Here is a 20,703-nt window from a genome sequence, read left to right as displayed (position 1 = left end):
ACAAATTCAGCAAAGTGGTGGGATACAAGATTAATGAGCAAAAATCAGCACTGTTTCTATACATTAGTAGTGACATAACTGAGGATGCAATTAAGAAAAAGTCCCATTCACAACAACAACTAAAAGAATCAAGTATCTAGGAATAAAATTAACAACCAAGGATGTAAAGGATCTCTACACAGAAAATGACAAAACTTTGCTAAAAGAAATCCAAGACAACTGAAATAGGTAGAAGGATATTCCATGCTCATGGACAGAAAAGCTAAATGTCATTAAGATGTCAGTTTTACTCAAATTGATCTACAGATTCATCACAATTCCAATCAGAATTCCAACAACTTACTTTTCAGACTTGGAAAAGCTAGTTATCAAATTTATTTGGAAGGGAAAGGGGCCTCGAGTTGCCAAAAACATCTTAAAAAAGAAGAACTAAGTGGGAGGACCTACACTTTCTGACTTTAAAGTTATTATAAAGCCACAGTGGACAAAACAGCATGGCATTGGCACAAAGATGGACATCTTCATTAGCTCTTAGGAAAATGTAAATCAAAAGCACAAGGAGATATTATCTCACACCGATAAGAATGACTGCCATTAAACATACAGGAAAGTACAAATGTTGGAGAGGATGTGGAGAAACTGTAACATTTATTCACTGCTGGTGGGAATGTATAATGGTACAGCCACTGTGGGAGACAGCTTGGCAGTTCCTCAAAAACTAAATATTGAGTTGCCCTATGACCCAGCAATTCCACTACTCAGTATAAACCCACAAGATCTGAAAGCAGTGACACGAACAGACGTTTGCACACCGATGTTCACAGTGGCATTATTCACAATTGCCAAAAGATGGTAACAATTCAAGTGTCCAACAACTGATGAATGGAAAAACAAAATGTGGATACAGTGGAATATTATTCAGCAGTATGAAGGAATGAGGTCCTGAAACATGTGACAACATGGATGAAGCTTGAGGACATAATGCTGAGCAAAATAAGCCAGACATAAAAGGAGAGTTATTGTATGATTTTACTAATATGAACCCCCTAAAAATGTAAACTTAGAGTCTTAAAATGTAGCATATAGGGGACCTAGAGACAGACAGAAGCTAGAGATGGGGAAGCAGTTACCCAATATGTACAGAATTTTTAATGATGTTAAGTTAAATGTATGGGAATGGATAAAGGTGATAGTAGTTTGTTAGAGGGATTAAAGGTAATGCCATATTGAATGTGAGTATGCTTGAAAGGGGTTGTTTGAAGTCATGTATCTCACCAACTAACACTACAAATATAAATAAGTTCTTGTCTGAACTACTTCAAAGGTATGACACATGTACAAAGAGTTAATAATAGAGTGGTATACGGGAAAAACTACCTATTGCACACTATGGACTATATTTAACAGGAGAATCTTACTAGTAGTATACCAAAACTAGGAGTAAATAATTGGGGAAGGGATAAGAGTTAAGGAGTATTTGGGGTTTTCTCTTTGGTGTGGGTGTGTCTGTTATTTTTTTCTTTGGAGCAAAGGAAATTGTCTAAAATTGAGAGTGATGATGATTGTACAACTAAGTGAGGATACTTTGAGACACCGATTATTTTGGATAGAACACATGCTATGTGAATATATCTCAACAAAATCTGAAGATTCAAAATAAACAAACAAACAAACAAAAAAGATTCAAGTGCTAGAAAAATTGTGGAGAGAGAAGTATACCTATTCAATGTTGGTAGGGTAGCAGAATGGTGCAGTCCCTTCAGAGGGTAAAGTAGCAGATCCATAGGAGGCTAAATATAGGGTCACCATATGATTAGGCAATCCTGTTACTAGGAATATACTTGGAAGAACTGAAAGCAGGAACTCAAACATACATTTGTACACTGATGTTTAAGGCAGCATTATCCATGATAACCAATGGATGGAGTTGGCCAAAGGGTACATCAACTGAGGAGTGGAAGGGCGAACTGTGTTGTATACCTACAATGGAATATTGTGTGGCTGCAGAGAAGTGTGAACTTATGAGGCATGCAACGAGGTGAATGAAACTTGAGGACATTATGTTGAGCAAAATAAGCCAAAAAGAAAAGGACACATATTGTATGGCCTCATTTAGAAGATACTGATAAGAAAATTAGAGCCCTGATTTTAAGCTCTTAGAGCAGTCACATTTATTCCAAGTTTCAAATGTTATTTCTGAATTCTGAGATGCTGTGCTCCATGTGTATAACTTGGTATTTCTCTGGAACTTTGGATGCCTGTGTGACACTTAAGACTCAGAGTTAGAGGTCTGCTGCTCTGAAAGTCAGTATTACTCCACACAGCAACTGTTAAAGAAGACAAAAAGAGATCAGACTTCAATTAGAGATACGAACAAAGCTGATCTGGCTGAGACAAAGTTAATCAGAATCCAGGGTAAAGGATGGTACTGTCTGTATTTTAAAACTTCACCTTCTGTGTGAGACCAAAGAAAGAGATGTTTATTTTGTAAAGATTTAAACTTTCCGTAGCACACAATCTAACTTAACCTGTCTGGCCATTCATTTAAACAACCTAAACACATGGAGCCTAGAATAGAATAATGTAAGACACGGATACATTCCACAGTATGTTGGGCAGATAATAAAGTATTTGCAAAGTGCCTCAAGGGACTAGAGAAAAAAATATGGAACCATTCAACTTCCCCACCTGGGAAATTTCGGATACTCTCCTGTCCTCAACCATTAGGGACTCCAAATTTAATAAGCCAAGCCCTTGATTTTGAGGCTTGCTCTTATAAAACTTATTTCTGTAATGCAGAAGCTAAGCCTACCTATATTTATGCCCAAGAGTCATTCCCAGAGTACCTCTTTTGTTGCTCAGATGTGGCTTCTCTCCAAGCCAAACTCTGCAAATAAACTCATTACCCTCCCCCCTAAATGGGGCATGACTACCAGGGGTGTAAGTCTCCCTGGCAATGTGGGACATGACTCCCGGGATGAGCCTGGCCCTGGTATCATGGGATTGACACTCCCTGCTTGACCAAAAGGGGGAAAAGAAATGAAACAAAATAAGGTTTCAGTGGTTAAAAGATTTCAAATAGAATCCAGAGACTATTCTGAAGATTACTCTTATGCAAGCTTCAGCCATATACTGCAAATTGCCATGGTACGCCATGCCTCAATCAACAGTATTCCTGAAAATCCAGAGTTCCTGAATACCCAGGGCTCTAGTTGAGACTCTATAAAAGTTTCACTCACTAAGTTCAATTTTCAGAAACATAAAACCTCCAGAGTATTCCTTTGCCAGATAAGCCCTGAAACCCAGAGGTACCAGTTTCTCCAAGAACATCAACCAGTTCCATTCCTCTACCCCATAAGGTCAGCATCCCTTTTCAGCATGAAGAAGTCAGAAGAGTCATTGCCCAAATATCCCTGAAGACTGAGCAAACGATCAAATGAGAGGGAGGAGTTGTAACAGTGAAGGTAAGAGTTAACAAATGATTATGACTACTGAATCATTATATAGATACTTCTTTTTATCTCTAATGTCTCAGAATAGCTAGAAGGAAATACTTGAAATTGTGGACCTGTAACCCATACCATACTTTGAAACTTGCTCTATAACTACTTGTTAAACTGCATTTAAAAATTTATCACTCTTCTGCATATATATATTTTACAGTAAAAAATGTTAAAAAAGATAATAAGGATCATTCTTTACAAATATTGACTTATTTTACAAAAGAATAAGCAAGGTGTGGAAAAGAACTTATTTGTTGACTCCTTCAGTTGTCAGTCCCTCAATAAGCCCTTACTGAGCATCTCCTACAGATGAAACAATGGAGGCACCAAAACATTACAAGTTTTGTAGACATCAAAATGAGCAAGATGAATAAAGAGCTGGTCCTAAAGCTTGGTGGTGGGGCTAACATGGGACCATGTCTCCAGAAGGGAGGGCAGTAGGAACACACCTTGTGGTAGGAAAGTCTGTGTAGCACTAGGAAAGCAATTTATCGTTTGGCCAAAAGATGCTGGCAGGATTCCCACGGTAAAGCTGGGCTGCAATTTGATATCAATATAGGAAAAGTAGCATGATATTGTTACTGTCCCTGACTACAACGTTATCTTAGAAATAAGTCAAAGTTTATCTCCCAGCCATGTGACCATCAAGTCTTTGTCTCTGACTTGATACGCAGATTCCATAAAGACACAGGCAGCGTAGTATCTTTTTAAAAAGCATCCTATTATTAGCAAGGGACATGTGGCTTTAACTTCCTATCTTTTACCTACTATCAACAGCTTGAAACTACTGAAGTTTTGGGATAACGTTAATTTCTGAAGCTAATAGGAATAACAGAAGCAGGTACAATGATAGATTTGTGTCCCAATTCAATCGTTGAATTGTTTGAGCACTACTGTGTGCAGAGCAGAGTGATGGAGATCAAAGAGGATACCAGATTTTTTTTGCTCAGTTTTATCTAGTACGGGAAAATGAAGCAGGTAACCCATATAAAATAATATAATATTGCAAATACATTAGACTTGCATTTTTTTTAGTACTGTGTTCAAATTGGTAGCTGCACGACCTCAGAAATTTTTTTCTTCAAAGAATCTTTTTCATAGTTACAATTAGGAACTGTTTTCTTGATGAATTTTAATTCAAGTTTAGGTTGAAAAAATAAACCTCATTTTATAATATCTTCTTTTTAATTCACTCTTCAGAATTCCTTGAAGGAGGCTGTAGAGAAGATTAGTTTTGAAACAAGTGCAAAGAGGGAGCCCTTCAAGTCCAAAGTCAGCTTCTAAAGTTGTCACACTGAAGGCACCAGCTAATTGCTTCCTTGACTAATGTCAATATGTTTGAATCAGGATGCAACTACAAGGTGGAGCAGAAAATAAGAGAGGCTCACCTCTTTGGAAAAACAGCTTTACTAGAGAGAAAAGTGAAGGCTGGAAGCACCTACAATGAGCCAAGTGTAAATCATCCTAATTTAACCAAAGGAATATCAGAGTGCTCTGAAAACTGACCAAGTGGCATATTCTTAAAGAGAAAAGGGAACTTCCTCAAAAGGTAATAATCCCAATTTCCCCTAAAATGATGTAACAAAGCAATAAATATTTTTGTAAGGCTTTGCAAGTTCACAAAATTTATTCTTGTACATTCCTTCTTTTCATTTTTCCATTTAACTCTTACAAGAGTTTGGCAAAGCAGATATCTCTATTTTATTGCTTGGAGTGCTAAGGCTCAGAAAGGTTAGCACCATGAATAGCTTAGTGTATTTGCTCTGTCTAGATGCTGCTAGGTCAGAGTAATGGTGGAAAGCAAATGTCATTTGGCCTTCAACTTGCCTGTGTCTCTGTCTGCCCAGCATGGATGGAAACAACTTTGAACCACAGTTTATTTTAAGTCCACCACTCTTCCTATTCAGTTATCACCCTCTGTGCTATTCTGTTTCCTTCCCACTCCATCTCTCAAACTCATGCCCTCACTGTTGCACTTTCTGACAACCCTTCTCATATGCTCTCTAGTATCCTTGCCCTGCTTGGACCAAACTCCCTCCCTCTCTCTACCTGCTTGTCTTAACCACAACCCGGCTCTTCCCCTAGTGTAGTGGATCTCAACCCAAAGCTGCATATTAGAATCATGGGGAGCTTTCAAAAGATGCCACTCTAAATATTCAGATTCAACTGGCACTGATAAGTTTTAAAAGTTCTCTCCCGTTTGATTTAACATGAGGCTGGAGTGTAAGAACCACTGCCCTAGGGTCTCACTTCACTTGAGGGCTTCCTCCATTGAAGACAGTTCATTTTTTTAACATTCCCATTACTCAAAAATGGGTGGGAAGAAGAGTTGGCATTCTTCCTGCTTCCCCGCAGACCACTGTATTCCACCCTTGAGTAAAATGCCACCTTGCAGGCTAATGGAATGTAGCCATGCAATCCTCTATGTATCTCCTTATCCTACTAAGGATGTAGCTGTTGCTCCTTCTTGCCTTTCCAGGTTTTACTATCAATCTTAGACAAATTCAATATCCACGTTGTTGACGGATCCACTCCCAGCCTTAACTTCCTCCCTGTCAAAGTTCTGTTTCCTTTCCACTCCAGCATCCTGGGGGAAGGGGCAGAGTGAGAGGGAACGATCAGAATCACCTGGGAAGATTATGCAAAATCCACATGCCTGGCTTCCCCTACCCACCTTCTGCCCCACCATTCCCCCAATGATGTAGATGTGTCTTTGATGGGGTATTGTGGTGCCTCTCTCCTTAGAAGAGAAATGCTGCCCCAGACCTTCTAATAATCAGAAGCTATTTCATCACTGAAATGGAAAATTTCAACACCCAATTCTTTGACTTGATTTGCCATACTTCTCTCACATCTTTAAACATAACACTCTAAACCGCATTAAGGCATCTAATCCCTTATCTTGCCATATTTTTATCACTAATTTCTGACTAAACTCACTTCTCTATCCAGCCTATACTACACTTCCCTTTCCTAAATTGTTTTTCTGACAGTCCCATTATATTCTCTGCCTTCTTTTCCTTCTGGCTCATCTGCCTATAAACTCTGTACTCTGGCTAGACCCAAGATCCTCTATCCTTTCTTTTTTACTCCCAGATTTTAAGTATGGCTGATGAAACCATTTTTACGATACCTCTTTTTCACTATATATTCATCCTTTCCAAATTCAGCTTGGGTTTCTTGAAGCTGCTTGGCAACACTTGCCACCCACTCTCCTACTGTCCTCAACGGCTCCTTTTTATGTCTTCCCCAGTCTCCTCAAATGCAACTGCACTTTTCTTCTGAGAAGAGAGACCTTCAGGTACAACTGTACCAACTTTCTCCCGCCCATCAATATCTGGCTGTGTCTACCTTTGTGCCCTTCCCTCTTGCCTGAGTTGAAGGGGTCTTATTTCTCCTACCCAAGGGTCATGGCCTCTACCTCCATGCTGGGGCTCATTCCCTTCCAGCTCCTGAAGGAGCATCCTTCTTCTTTGCTTTAGCATCAGCAATTTTTTTTCCAGTTCTTCTCCTGAAGCATAGAAACAGCTGTAGTCTCACCCATACGGAAAAAGCAAACTCCTTACTTGGCCCCAAGTCTCTTCTGGGTATCTCCTTCCCTTCACAGCCAAGATCCTAAAAGAATCCTCTATCTTTTCTGTCACTACTTCCTCACTTTCCGCTTACTGTATAACCCAGTGTAATCTGCTTTCTGGTTCACTACATCCCTGAAACAACTTTAACTGTGGTCACCAAAGGCCTACACATTTCCAAAACCTGATGATCACCTTTAGTTCTTCTCTTACTAGTCCTCTCTAGAGCTCTGGCACTTTGGAGCATTCTTATCTTGTTATTCTAGTCTCCCATGCCACCACTCTTGCCTGGTTTCTCTCCGGTCTTGACTGTTCCTTCCTCATCTTCTTTTGCTTCCCATTGACCTGTTCAGCACTGGCTCTAGCTCCCTTACTCTAAACCCCCTAGATGATCTCATTCTCACTGATAGCTTCCTTGACTACCCATTGATGACTCTGAAATCTAATCCTTCACCCCAGAACTCTCTTATCCAACTCTTCACTGGATGACAGCACTTGAATGTTTCATGTACCTAAAACCAAATTCTTCATCTCTTCCCTCAAACTGATGTTACTCTCAGGGAATGGCACCTTCATACATTCACGTTCTCTCTCTCATTCCTATATTTGATCCATTGTATTTTTAAAATCAACTCCTCTGTCTTGCCTCATCTGGAATGACTCCTCTCCTTGCAGTGTCCACTGTTGGCACTTTGTTCAGTTCATGGTCTTCTGTATTGCTGTGGCTACTTCCTAACAGGAGGTCCATCCCCAGCCTCTCCTCTTGCCAAGTCATCAATCCCTCTGCAGCTAGTGAGAGCTCGCAAATGTGTAATTCTGACTGTGACATTGATCTGCTTAAAAGCCTTCGGTGGCTCTCCATGCTTAGGATCAAGTTCCCACTCTTTTCATAGTATAGAAAAGGGTTTATAATCTGGGCCCTTACTAGTTCTCTAATTTCACTGACAATGAAGAAAATGTTCACCTGTATTTTTAAATTTTATAATGATACATGTGTTCATCTATAGTTTATTTTATTTTCTAATATTTAAATCTCTTGAAACTCTTTTGTGTACGCTATGAAAAAGGGCCCTAACTGTACTCTTCCCCAAATAGTCAGTTGGTCTATCTTCATTTATTGAATAATACACTATTTCTCCCATGGACATGCAATGCATATTGTAGAAAATATTAATTTATTTAAAAATATATGAATTGACAGCCTGGCAGTTCCTCAAAAGACACAGTTACCATATGAGCCAGCAAGTCCACTCTTGATGTATACCCAAGAGAAATGAAAATACATGTCTGCACAAAACTTTTATATGAATGTCATAGCAGCATTATTCAGAAGAGCCAAAAAAGGAGAAACAACCCAAATGTCCATCAACTGTCCACCAAATATGCATGTACCTTGAAAACATTATGCTAAGTGAGGAAAAGCCATTCCTAAAATACTACATATTGTATGACTCAATTTATATGAGATATCCAGAATAGGCAAATCTGTAGAGTCAGAAAATAGATTTGTGGTTTTCTATGGCTGGGCAGGGGTATTTGAGAGGAAATGGGGGGTAACTGCAAATGGGCATGGTATTTCTTTTTTGGGTCTGAAAATGTTCTAAAGTGGCTGTGATGATGATCATGCAACTCTTTGAATATACTAAAAGCCAATGAATTGTATACTTCAAGTGGGTGAATTGTGCGCTATGTGAATTGTATCTCAGTAGAACTGTGACAAAACAAAAATATGTATTGAGTATCCATAATGCTCTAGGTTCCATTCTAAGATAGATTAGTGAACAAAACATGCAAAATCCCTGTTTCCATGGATCTTACATTCTAGTGTGAGGGAGGACAGACATAAATTATAATATATGAGTAAACAAAATCATACATTAAAAGATGGTAAGTGCTGTGGTGAAAAAAAAAACAGAGCATGCTAAAGGGGATGAGGTATGCTGGAGGGCTGGAAGTTGCAATAAGTTCCAGGGTTTGAAGATGCTATTTGAGCAAGGACTTGATGGATGGGAGTGAGACATGCTGATGCCCTGGAAAATATACTTCAAGGCACAAAACAGTCAGTGCAAAGGGCTGAGACGGGAGCATGCCTGGTATATTCAAGGAAGGTGACCACTGATTGGAGCAGAGTAATGAGAAAAATAATAATAGGAGATGAGATCAAGCAAGATAATGGGGTTAATTTATGTAGGGTTTTATAAGCTTTTATAAGATTTCTGTCTGTTGCTCTCCATGCAATGGAAAGCCACTGAACAGATTTTAGCAGAAAAGTGACTTAATCTGTCCTGTGTTTTGAAAGGATCACACTGGCTGCTATGTTGAGAATGAATTTGGGGAAGAAGCAATGTTGGGAATCGAATCAACTCTACTTCAAAAGACATATTCAAGTCTTAATCTGCATTCCTGTGGGTGTGACCCCATTTGTAAATGGGATCTTTGAAGATGTTATTATCAGATAAGGTGTGGATTCATTTGTTAATAGGATCTTTGAAGATCCTATTTAGATGAGGCCTTAAATCATATAGCTGAAGTCCTTATAAGTATAAGAAACCTGGACACAGACTTAGATGACTAAGCAGAAGTAGAAGCCAGAGGGAGACGCCATGTGACGGGGGCAGGAGCAAGCCAAGGAGCCCCAAGGATTGTGGCAAGCCAGTACCAGAAGGCTACAGATACCAAGAGAAAGCATGGACTGTCGAGACCTTAATTTTGGACTTCTAGCCTCTAAAACCATGACTTCTAGCCTCCGTTGTTTAAGCCAACGCATTGTGTGGTATTTTCATAACAGCCTTGGCAAACTAAGGTAAGTGGCAAATGTAGAAGCATGGATATCCACTAGGAGGTTTTTGTGATGATCCAGGAAAGAGGTGACAGCTGGGCCCAGGATAGCAGCAGTGGAGGCAGTAAAAAGTGGTCAGATTCTGAATATATTTTAAAGGCAAAAAATTTCCTGGATGGACTGGATATGGGTGCCAGACAAAAGAGAGGTATCAACGTGACTCCAGGGTTTTTGACCTGAGCTAATGGAAGGATGGAGCTGCCATTAAACAAACCAGAAACACTTGAGAGGAAGAGGTTCTGGGGGGAAGATCAGGGTTTCAGTTTGGTTGTGTTATGTATGATGTGTCTTTTAGACACACAAGTGAAGATGCCATGATCTGAGCTAGAGAAATACATCTGGGTGTTATTACAGTTATATACAGATGACACTGAAAGTCATGAGCCTGGTTGAGATGACAAAGAAAGTGAGTGTAAAGAGGAAAGAGAAGCAGTTCAAGGATTTAAACTCTGGGCGTTTCAACTTTAAGAAGTTGGGGAGACATTAAGAGGAAAAGAGGAAGAATTACAGAAGACCAAGAAGGACCAGGCAGTGAAGTAGGGGAAGAATGGGGGAGGGTGATGTCTTGGAAGCAAGTGACGAAAGTATTGATGGGAGGAGGGAGTGACCAATTAAACCAAACGCAGCTGATAGTCAACTATGATGAGAATGGAGAACGCACTTCTGGACAATGCAGAAGCATGGATATCCAATAGGAGGTTTTTATGATAATCCAGGAAAGAGGTGACAGCTGGGCCCAGGATAGCAGCAGGATAGAGGAGTTCTGGTGGAGTGGGTTCAGACAAAAAGCCTGCCCAGAGTACATTCAGAGAGAATGGGAGGGAGGATTTGGAGACTATGAGTGCCAATCACACTTTTGAGGAGTTTTACTGTAATTGAGAGCACAAAAATGGAGTAGTAGCTGGAGTGGGAGGTGGGGTCAAGAGAGATGTTTTGGAGTACCCTTTTTTAAATGGGAGAAATAACAATGTGTTTGAATGCTGATGGGAACGATCTAGTAATGAACCAGTAGTGAGGGAAAAACAGACAATGAAACGGAGGGGAGAGAACTGCTCTCAAATTGTCCTTGAGGAGGAAGGGGCTGGAAACCAGAACATTACCCAAAAGGTTGGCCTTAGGAAAAAGTGTGAAATGTTCATCTTACAGTCTCAAAAGGGAAGCCAGAGTATATGAATATAGTTGTTCGCAGATGACAGATGTGGTTGTGGAAGTTTATACATTATCATATATTAAATATATTAAACATCTCTATATCCTTGAATACTTAGGAGACAGTTACCTCTAGACAAGTGTAACTTCAGGAACAACCTATATTGAGGAGAAAAAAGAGGAGCTGCTTTTGGGGGGGCCCTAATAGGAAACATGGTCAAAGGAAGATTAACAAAAAAACTTAACATTAATAAGAAATTTCAGCTCCTCTTGAGACACTGGTAGATGTTCATATAAGTGTGATTATCTTCCCACTTTGCTGCAACTGAACGTAGAAGTAATAGAAGATAAGCAGCTCAGAAACTGGAAACCTCTTTTTCCATAAGGTCAAACATTTGTTGTGTTTTATGTACCACTTTCTGCCAGGTGTCTTACACACAGAAACATCTCTGCCAAAGGGATGCCATTTATCTAATTTGCAATCTTTTCTTCCATTGATATAGCTATACCCAGAGATGAGTGGGAGGGTAAGCTGGTCACATTTTAGGATCTGTTTCTTAGTTGGCATGTTTGCCATGTGCCTAAGAGGAAAAGGAGAGGCTGCTGTGATGGGACAGACGAGATTCCATGAGAATTATGGGGCCAGAGTAAAATACATGCCCACAGTAAGACTGAATGTAAGTTTTGCAAATATCATTAGGAAATTATCATTTTGTTTTGATTATATGTTTAGAATGTTTATACATTTGGGATAAGTCAATCAAGTTTATTTTTTTAATTTTTATTTTCCTTTCAAAACAAACATTTATTTTCATGGAACATCATGTCTGGAATTTTAAGTAAATGGAAAAATACAAATCAATTAATGTGAAACTTTCCAGAAATATATATACTAAGTAATTCCATATCAGCAGTTAAAGATGGGATAAATTTTAAAACTAAATTTGAGAAGGGAAATTTCCAATTAAAGATCTTTAAGATCACTAGTAACACACCTACTAAAATGGCCATTGTTAAACAGGAAGCTGTTGGAGAGGATGTGGAGAAATTGGAACACTTATTCACTGCTGGTGGGAATGTAGAATGGTACTGCTGCTATGGAAGATAGTTTCACAGATCCTCAGGAAGCTAAGTATAGAACTGCCATATGACCTGGCAATCCTGCTACCAGGTATATACCAAGAAGAACTGAAAGCAGGGACAGGAACAAACATTTGCACATCGATGTTCAAAGCTGGCATTATTCACAATTGCCTGAAGATGGATAGAACCCAAGTGCCCATCAACCGATGAATGGATAAACAAAATGTGGTATATACATAAAATGGAATATTACGCAGCTGTAAGAAGAAATGAAGTCCTGATGCATGTGACAACATGGATGAACATGGAGGGTATTATGTTGAGTGAAATAAGCCAGACACAAAAGGACAAATATGGTATGAGCTCACTAATACAAACTAAATACAATGAGCAAATTCACAGAATTAATATCTGGAATATAGGTTATTTTAAGTAACTGGAAAACGCAATTTGTCATTCATGAAGTATAAGTAGAATGAAGATAGAGAATGGAGAGCTGATGCTTAATTTGTGCACAATTTTGTAATGAATGACTGTAAATGTTTAGGAATGGATAGAGGTGATGTTAGCATATTATTGCGTGTGTAAATAACAGCTCTGAATTGTGTGTGTGACAGTGGTTGGAAGGGGAAGTTTAGGGTCATGTAAGCGAGAGGATGAAACAAGGGACTGTGCAACATAGTGACCCCCGTTGTGGATGATGAAGGCGGTTAATAGTATAAAAATAAGAGTATCTTCCATGAATTAGTACAAATCTTTTTCTCAACTACAAAATGTTGTAATAGGGTGGTATATTGGGGAAAAGGCACCTAATGCAAACTAAAGACTACAGTTAACAGAAATACCTTAATGTTATTTCATCAATTGTAATAAAGTTACCACACCAAAGCTGTCATTAATAGAGGGTATAAGGAGCATGGGGTTTTCCATTTTGGAGCTATGAGAATATTCTAAAATCAATGGGGCGATGTAAGCACAGCTTTGTGGTTATACTGACAGCCATGATTGTACACTTTGGATGGACTTTGTGGTATGTGAATATAACTGTGTTTTAAAAACAATGACTAGTAGCCTAAGCTCATATTGTCAATACTATTATATGCCCTATAAGAGTTAAGAGTAACTATAACATTAAGAAGAGAAAGTGAGTTCAGTAGTTTTGACGTCAGGATGTAAGTAGAGTTTTCCTATAATTCTGGAGGGAATAAGGATACTTTATGAATGACAGAATGCAGAGAGGACCACAAAAGAGAACAATCGTCAGTCTCAAGTAGCCATAGGGGTGAGCCAGGGAAATGCACCAAAAGAGGGGACTGAAGTTTGGAGGAAATGAGAGTGAGACAAAAGTTAAAGAATTAGACATCTGACACTTCTGATACTCACAATGCAGTAAGAATTGGACAAAATTAGCAGACTGCTTTATCCTTTTATCTAAAAGCATATTTTATGGTGGTGATTCTTAAAGAAAAACCTTCAACTCTTATGAAATAATGCAGAAGTAACCACTTTTATGAAATCCTTAATTTAAAAACATGGTTTGATACTACAGATACATTAAATACCTTAGTTATAAAAGGATTTTCTTTTTAAATGATTTTCTTTTTAAATAATTATGTTTTAAATAATAAGCTTTCCCTAGAACATTTAGTTTTATTTAATTTGCAAAAATTCCACTGATGTATTTAGGTCATAAACACACTGGTGTGAGAACTGAGGCATAATTACCAACATAGAATGTTATTAACACAGAGCGAGTCAGAATAGCATTATGTATACATCAGCAGGGCTGATTATAGATACCTGTTCTTATCAATTAAGATAACAATGGTCTATTAGTCAGGAGGTTTCCAATTTCCTATTCTAATGACCTTGGTCAAGATATTTGAACTTCCTGTGCCTCAGTTTTTTCATTTGTACAAGGAGGAGCATAAACTGAATTGCTTCAAATTCTACAAATCTATGATTGCACTTTGCTTAAGATTTTGAATTTTCACATTTGGGGTCAGTTATTTTTATATTTATTTACAAAATACTATACCTCTAAATTGAAAGTAGTTTTAGAGAATATCTTTTAAAGGGGCAGCCATGATAGTAGTAAGAAAATTCAAGTTTCACTTGGTCTCAGCTAACAGTTTTGTTAAAAGCAGTTTTGCAACTCCATCTCTACAGTGCATATAATTAATTTTCATATTTTTCATCTCCCTGCTGCAACCGTCATTAGAATAAGGAAAACTATACAACACACAACATCTCATTCACATGAGAATTTCTGGTCAGTTATTACATAGGTACAAAGGAGTTTGGCAAATGTACTGTTTCCACTAGTGAAACTTCAATATGATGCTTCTAAATTTTGACAAGTCAGGCATAGAGCTTACCTTCCGCTGAAGAAAGGGAATCCACTTGCAGTCCACCAGTTCCTGGCGATACTGTTTTGTAAAGGATCCAATGTAAGATACAAACGCTGCTGTAAGGAGAACATCTCCACAGAGCGTCTTCTCTTGAGCTTCAAAGGACTTAACAGACTGACCCCAGCGAATCTTTTCTGACTGAAAGATAAAATTATTCAGATGTAATTGCAGGGTGAGAATCAACTCAACAAATGCTTAATGTAATTACCTTACAGCACAGTTTAAGTCTATGTCCTTTTGCACAGCCTTTAGAAGAATAAAAAGTAACTGGCTGGTGAGTCTGTTACAATCTTTCATATGTTCGAAATCCATCATTACAAAGGAGATCTCTTACTCTCTTCATTGGAGTTTACTACACTATGGTATTAGCTCTTTAACATGTCCTCCAAGTTGGACGCCCTAAATCTTTAATTTTGATTGAGGTCCTTCTTGAAAGGCTGACAGTCACTCCCCAAGTCTGTCTGGGAGTGGAGAACCAAGAGCTGTGGCCAAACATGAGTAATGTTTCTACTGTGCCTGACTGCTCTCCATCCTTCCCACTTTTCAGCAGTGGTGCCTAGACAAACTTTTCTTTTTTTCCCACATACTGGCTATGGGCTGATTACAGAAAAAGGAATATGTCAAATACTCTTCATGTTAATTAAAACATAAAGCTTAAACAGCCACCTCTTCTATATTCTATTAATTAAAGAATAGTGCTGGTAGTCCCTAAACTCAGGTTATTTTCCTAATATTACCGCTAAATCTGTAGAGGAAGCTATAACCTATGTGAAAAGAAGGAAATCAGGAGGACTTCACTAGCCTTGAAGACAATAAGCTCCATGCACTTAAGTCCTTACATCTAGTTGGACAGCAATTTAAAGATCTAATTTATAGGGTAAGTATGAGGATCCCTTAATACTGGATTTGAGTAAAACTGCAATAAATATCTACGGATTGACTGAACTACAAGAGAGTTCACTAAGCCACTTGTTTCTATGCATGCCCCCAAATTAATCCAACATCAGAGAACATGCAAATTAATAAGATCTGAAAAAATGTCAGCAATTTGACAGTACAAGCAAAGGAGAACTCAGTGGAACTTGACATTTCCAACGAAAGAAGAAAGACCACAGGGGGTAGAATGGTGCATATCAGAACAGATTGTAATGCCAGTTCCCTGAAAGCCATCATAATACCCATAACACTGAGGCCATGAAATTAACAGATGAAAAATGGTTATCAAAGCTGCTTTAAGGTAGTCTCCTTGCTTTGCTTGATAAAGATCACCCCAAGTTAGCCATATAATTAAACACTAAGGCATGTCAGCTCTCTAGCCCTCCTTACAGAAATTCATTAGTTTCTTTCCTCAGCCACGGACAACATATTCATTAATTTTCAAGAAGAATCTCTCATTTGCCCAACCTCCATCTTTGTTGTCTTTGGTTGGGAAATGATAAACAATAAAGTGCACCCACCTCATTCTCCAAAACAGCTTTGAAATTTGAAGATTTACTAAACATAGACTTATCGGCTATTGAAATCGTCAATAATTTCACTCTACCACCCACGCAACATAAATCATTACTGACGCTGGCTAACAAGGGTTTAAGAGTTGGAACAGGTCCTGTAATAAATTTCCAGACATTTAAAAATCACTGTAATTTTATTCTAATGCATTATAGATTGCCTGTAATGTCATCCTGGCTGGGGTGACCCAATTCTAATTTTGAACAGCTGTTCAGCTCAGGAGTTAGTTAATGATTAAATATAAATTGCCTGATTTATTAGTATGAATGGTTGCGCTTCCAGGTCAATGCTATATAGACAAAATCATCAGTCTTGATGCTTTTCAGAAGTTAGCTGTCTCCTTTTTTAGTCAGAAAGAATTTATCCTCAAAGGAAAAGGTCTGACATCTTCAATTAATCCTTTAAAAACATCATATATATATATATATATATATTCACCCCAACTTATATATATAGGTTTTTTCCTAGTTAACATTATACAACACGTTTTTCCTCTCCTGGTTTAAATCACCATGAGTAAGTAAAGCCTCTGGAAGATATTGCCGTGTGTTAGAGACACACAGTACAGCCTGTTTCTCCCTTGATGAAACTTTCAGACATTCTGTAACTGCTATAGAAAAGCAGTTAAATCAAACGGCACTTTTTCTTTTCCTCGGGTACTTCACAAAAGGTAAACACTTAAGGTCTGCTTAAATCTTGTCATTTAAATGGGAATAGTTGTAAATGTTAGTGGTGGAATTTCGTAACTGACTTAAGAAGAGTGAGTCTTCAAAGAGCTCCAAACACTATTTTTTTTAAAACACAGGGAAACCTCCAAAACTCACCCATTCATTCATTCAACAGATACCTATTGATGCCTACCACGTCCAGGGACTTTCTAGATGCTTGGGATAAAGCAGTGCACGAAACAGAAGACGTTCCAGTTCTTGAGGCACTCGTATCAGACCAAAAAAACTCCACAAAAAATATGGCTCTGTGTAGGCAGGTCAGAAGAAACCAGGTGATGAGGAGAACTTTTAGCAGAGACCTGACAGAAGTGAGGGAACCAGCAATGTGGATTCTGTGGGCGAGTGTAAACCAGATAAAGGGGAAAAGGCAAAGGGCACAAGTTAGGAGAGTGACTGGCAATGAGAAAGAGCAAGACAGACAGTGAAGATGTGGCGAGAGGGCAGAAGGAGAGAGATGGGGAGGGAAAGGTGTCCAGGAGCCAGATCCTGTAGGGTCTTGGAGGCCAGGTGGAGCTCTGGACTGTTTTTTTAAATTAGACTATTTGTTACTGGGGGGTCTGAGCAGAGTGGTGAAATGAACAGATTTATGCTTTTAGGAAATCACCTAGCTGCAATGAAGGAAATGGACTTCAGGGGTAGAAGCTAGGGCAGTAGGGTGGTGGCCGAGGAAGAGACGCTGGCAGCCTGGACTGGCACGGCAAGGCGAAGGGAGTGAGAAGTTGTGTTTGGAGTAGACATGGAAAGCACGGCCAATAGAATATGTTGATAGATTGGATAGGGGTTGTGAAGAAGAGCAAAATGCAGGGATGTAACAACTGGAAGAAGAGATTAGTGATTACTGAGAAGGACTGGGGGGAGTAGGTTTTGGAGATAATGTACTATGAGTTTCAGAGGGAAGGTGGGTTTAAATTTGTAGTAATTTTATATTAGATTTTTTAAAAACCCACACTACATATGAGAAATCAGCCTGTCACATACCCCAAAACCCATTTCTCCTTTCTAGATAAGAGAACCCTGATTTTGAATAGGGTGGTAACGTGTTCTAGCCCCAAAAGGTGGTTTGTGATGGGCTTAGCTAACCATGATAACCCTGTTTCCCACTTTTCTGCCCTTCCTGGCAGCTTAGTGTGGTCAACCTACTCCTGGCTAAAGAAACTTTAGTGGGAGTGGGTCAGAGGGGTTTCTAGGAAAACTTCAGCTTTTCTTATATAAGATCTCCCCCCTTCTTTCTTGCCTGAATCTGAAGCTGCTGCAGCCATCTCTGGACCATGAGGAAAAATTCATGAGGGGGAAGCAGACATGTACAAAGAGACTGGGTATCCAGTCACTAATTACCTGAATCAACACATAATGGACTACCCCCAGAATTTTTTTTTTAATACATGAAAAATAAACCCATTTCTATTTAAGCCACTGTAAATAAAGTTTTCTATCACCTGCAGCTAAATGCATTTCTAATAGTATAGTTACAAGGTTTTAGGAAGCACTTTTTTTTTCCAATAACAGCTTTATTGACATCCCAGGAAATTCACACTTAAAAGTGTACACTTCAGTGGATATACCATGTTTTATTTATCCTTTCAACAGCTGATGGACATTTCGGTTGTTTCCACTTTCTGACTATTATGAATAATGGTGCTACAAACATTTGTGTATAAGCCTTTGTGTGGACATAGGTTTAAATTTTGATTAAGTATATTTCTCTTAGGCATTCTTTTAGTTGTCAGTTTCTCTTCATTTTCTCCTAGGAGTGGAACCGCTAGATCACATGACAAGTTCACATTTAACTTTTTGAGAAAGTGATAGACTGTTTTCCATAGTGTCCACACCATTTTACATTCCTACTAGCAATGTGTGAAGGTTCCAATTTCTCTACATCCCCACCAACACTCATTATTGTCCATATTTTTAAATTATAGCCATTCTGGTGTGTGTGAGGTGGTATCTCATTGTGGTTTTGATTTGCATTTCCCTAATGGCTAATGATGTTGAGCATCTTTTCATGTGCTTATTAGCCATTTGTATCTTCTTTAGAGAAATGTCTAGTCAGATTCTGGCCCTGTTTAAATTGGGTTATTTGTCATTCTGTTGTTGATAGGAATCACTTAAACATACATCATCTCTTTTGAGCTTCACTACAAACTTGTGAGGGAGGTATTATCCACATCCCCATTTTAGAGTCAAGAAAACTAAAACTTGAAGAGGTTCAGAGACTTGTCTAAGGTGGTTTAATGCCACATGGTAGGGGTAGGGCAAGGATTCAAATCTGTGATTCACTGATGCCAAAGACTATATGTTCTTCTACTACTCAGGTTCAAACAGAAGTTATTAAGAATTATTTTTTAAAAAAAATTCTTTATTTAATGGAGTAACTATTAGCATCAGCACATCAGTTACCCATAAAATGATGTCTCACACACACACAATCTGGCTTAGCTTGAAAGTAATGGTCTGTTAGAAGAGTTCAGTGGCAAATATATAGAAAAATGGTCAGATAACAGTTCAATGCTACAGTTATCTAGTAGCAGTCATGGATTTTATAATGTATCTTAAGGTATTTTTGTTGTTGTTGTTTATAAAGGCTTTCACAACATGGTTAGAATAAAAGGAAGGGAAGGAAGGAGGGAGAAAAAAATAAGTAGATAACCCATCCACAGCTGATATACTTTGGATACAAAACAAATAAATTCTGACAAAGTATATGATTTCCCTCCGTTTTAATCAGAGACTGGGTTGATGTCATACCAAGTTCAGGGCTATTTTCTGAGAAACAAACAGAATTGATTAGTTCTTCCTTCTTGTAAGTTGGAGCCAATAGGAATGAAGATTAAATATTCCCTTTGTTGCTGATTCCGTGTCTATGTAGTTATCATTGGCAGAAAACAATGACAAAATCCACAAAAAGCTGATCTGAATACTTCAGTTAGAATTTTCAAAGAAAAAGTTAACTTGCCTCAAGTTCCTTGACAAGTCTGTTAGCGAGTTCGATGGTTTTGTTGGTTTGGTTCACCTCTTCTTGACATCGGACTTTCTCAGCTATTGCTTTTTCAAATGAAGTGGTGAGTCTGCTCAGATTTCGATCCAGATCCTGAGTAAGAGTCAAAATTAACCTTTGAGTCATTTTTACTTAAATAGAAATATTACAATCATCTCAAATATCTACTGCTTTAAGGTAAGTGAAACAAACCTCTTTACCTCCTTTGATTTTTGCCCTGTTACCATCATATTTCAGGGAAAAGGAGAAGAGAGTGTAATAATTAATATACTGGTGCCACCACAGACTAACAATTCACCACATGTGGTCTTCTCTCCTTCCTTCTCCATGGACAGAATGGAGACAGTGACTGGGGGGACAGAATGTGCCCTGCAAATGCAAACACACCCTTGGTGCACTTCTCCCTTCACCTCTTGTGCCTAAGCCTCACTCTGCAATACAAACTTTATTAATGATAAAGGGGATCTTCTGGTTCTTCACCCACTGACATGCATTTGTTAACTAACTCAGGCAATGAAGAGGGGTGTTAATTAGACCTCATCAACTAGCTATTCCATTTCCTTTAGCACCAAAAGACCTGGAAAAGATGTGTAAATTTTGGAGGCCCTTATTGAGGAGCGGGGAGGAGAGAGGTCTTCTACCAGGGGCACAGGAAAGTATAGGAAACCCCAGAGAAAGAGAAAGGATGAAAGGGTTACACAAAGAGAAGCAAGAAGAAAAGTCACCCAGCCCTAGAGAGACACCACGGGCTCCATAAGTTATCCTTGTCTCCTTTCCGCTTATGGGATTTTGAGTGGGTTTCTATTACTTACAGCAAAAAAGCCCCGGACTAACATATACATATATGAAGGAGATCCTCAATATAGCATCTTGGCACCTGATAAGTTCTAACACCCTAAATATGATTTATAACA

General features: G+C 38.6%; 1 protein-coding gene across 1 annotated transcript in view; it reads right to left on the bottom strand.

Annotated features, from left to right (window-relative positions):
• Positions 1-20,703, bottom strand: part of DNAH11 (dynein axonemal heavy chain 11) — a 415,753-nt gene that overhangs the window by 94,863 nt on the left and 300,187 nt on the right. Inside the window, 2 exon segments of the mRNA XM_037836873.1 lie at positions 14,525-14,695; positions 19,748-19,882. Of these exon segments, the coding sequence (XP_037692801.1) occupies positions 14,525-14,695; positions 19,748-19,882 (306 nt within the window).

Source organism: Choloepus didactylus, chromosome 5 (genome assembly GCF_015220235.1).
Source record: "Choloepus didactylus isolate mChoDid1 chromosome 5, mChoDid1.pri, whole genome shotgun sequence".
Classification (NCBI taxonomy): Eukaryota; Metazoa; Chordata; class Mammalia; order Pilosa; family Megalonychidae; genus Choloepus; species Choloepus didactylus.
Note: the sequence above shows the minus strand (reverse complement) of the source record. Positions and strands in the feature narration are given on the sequence as shown.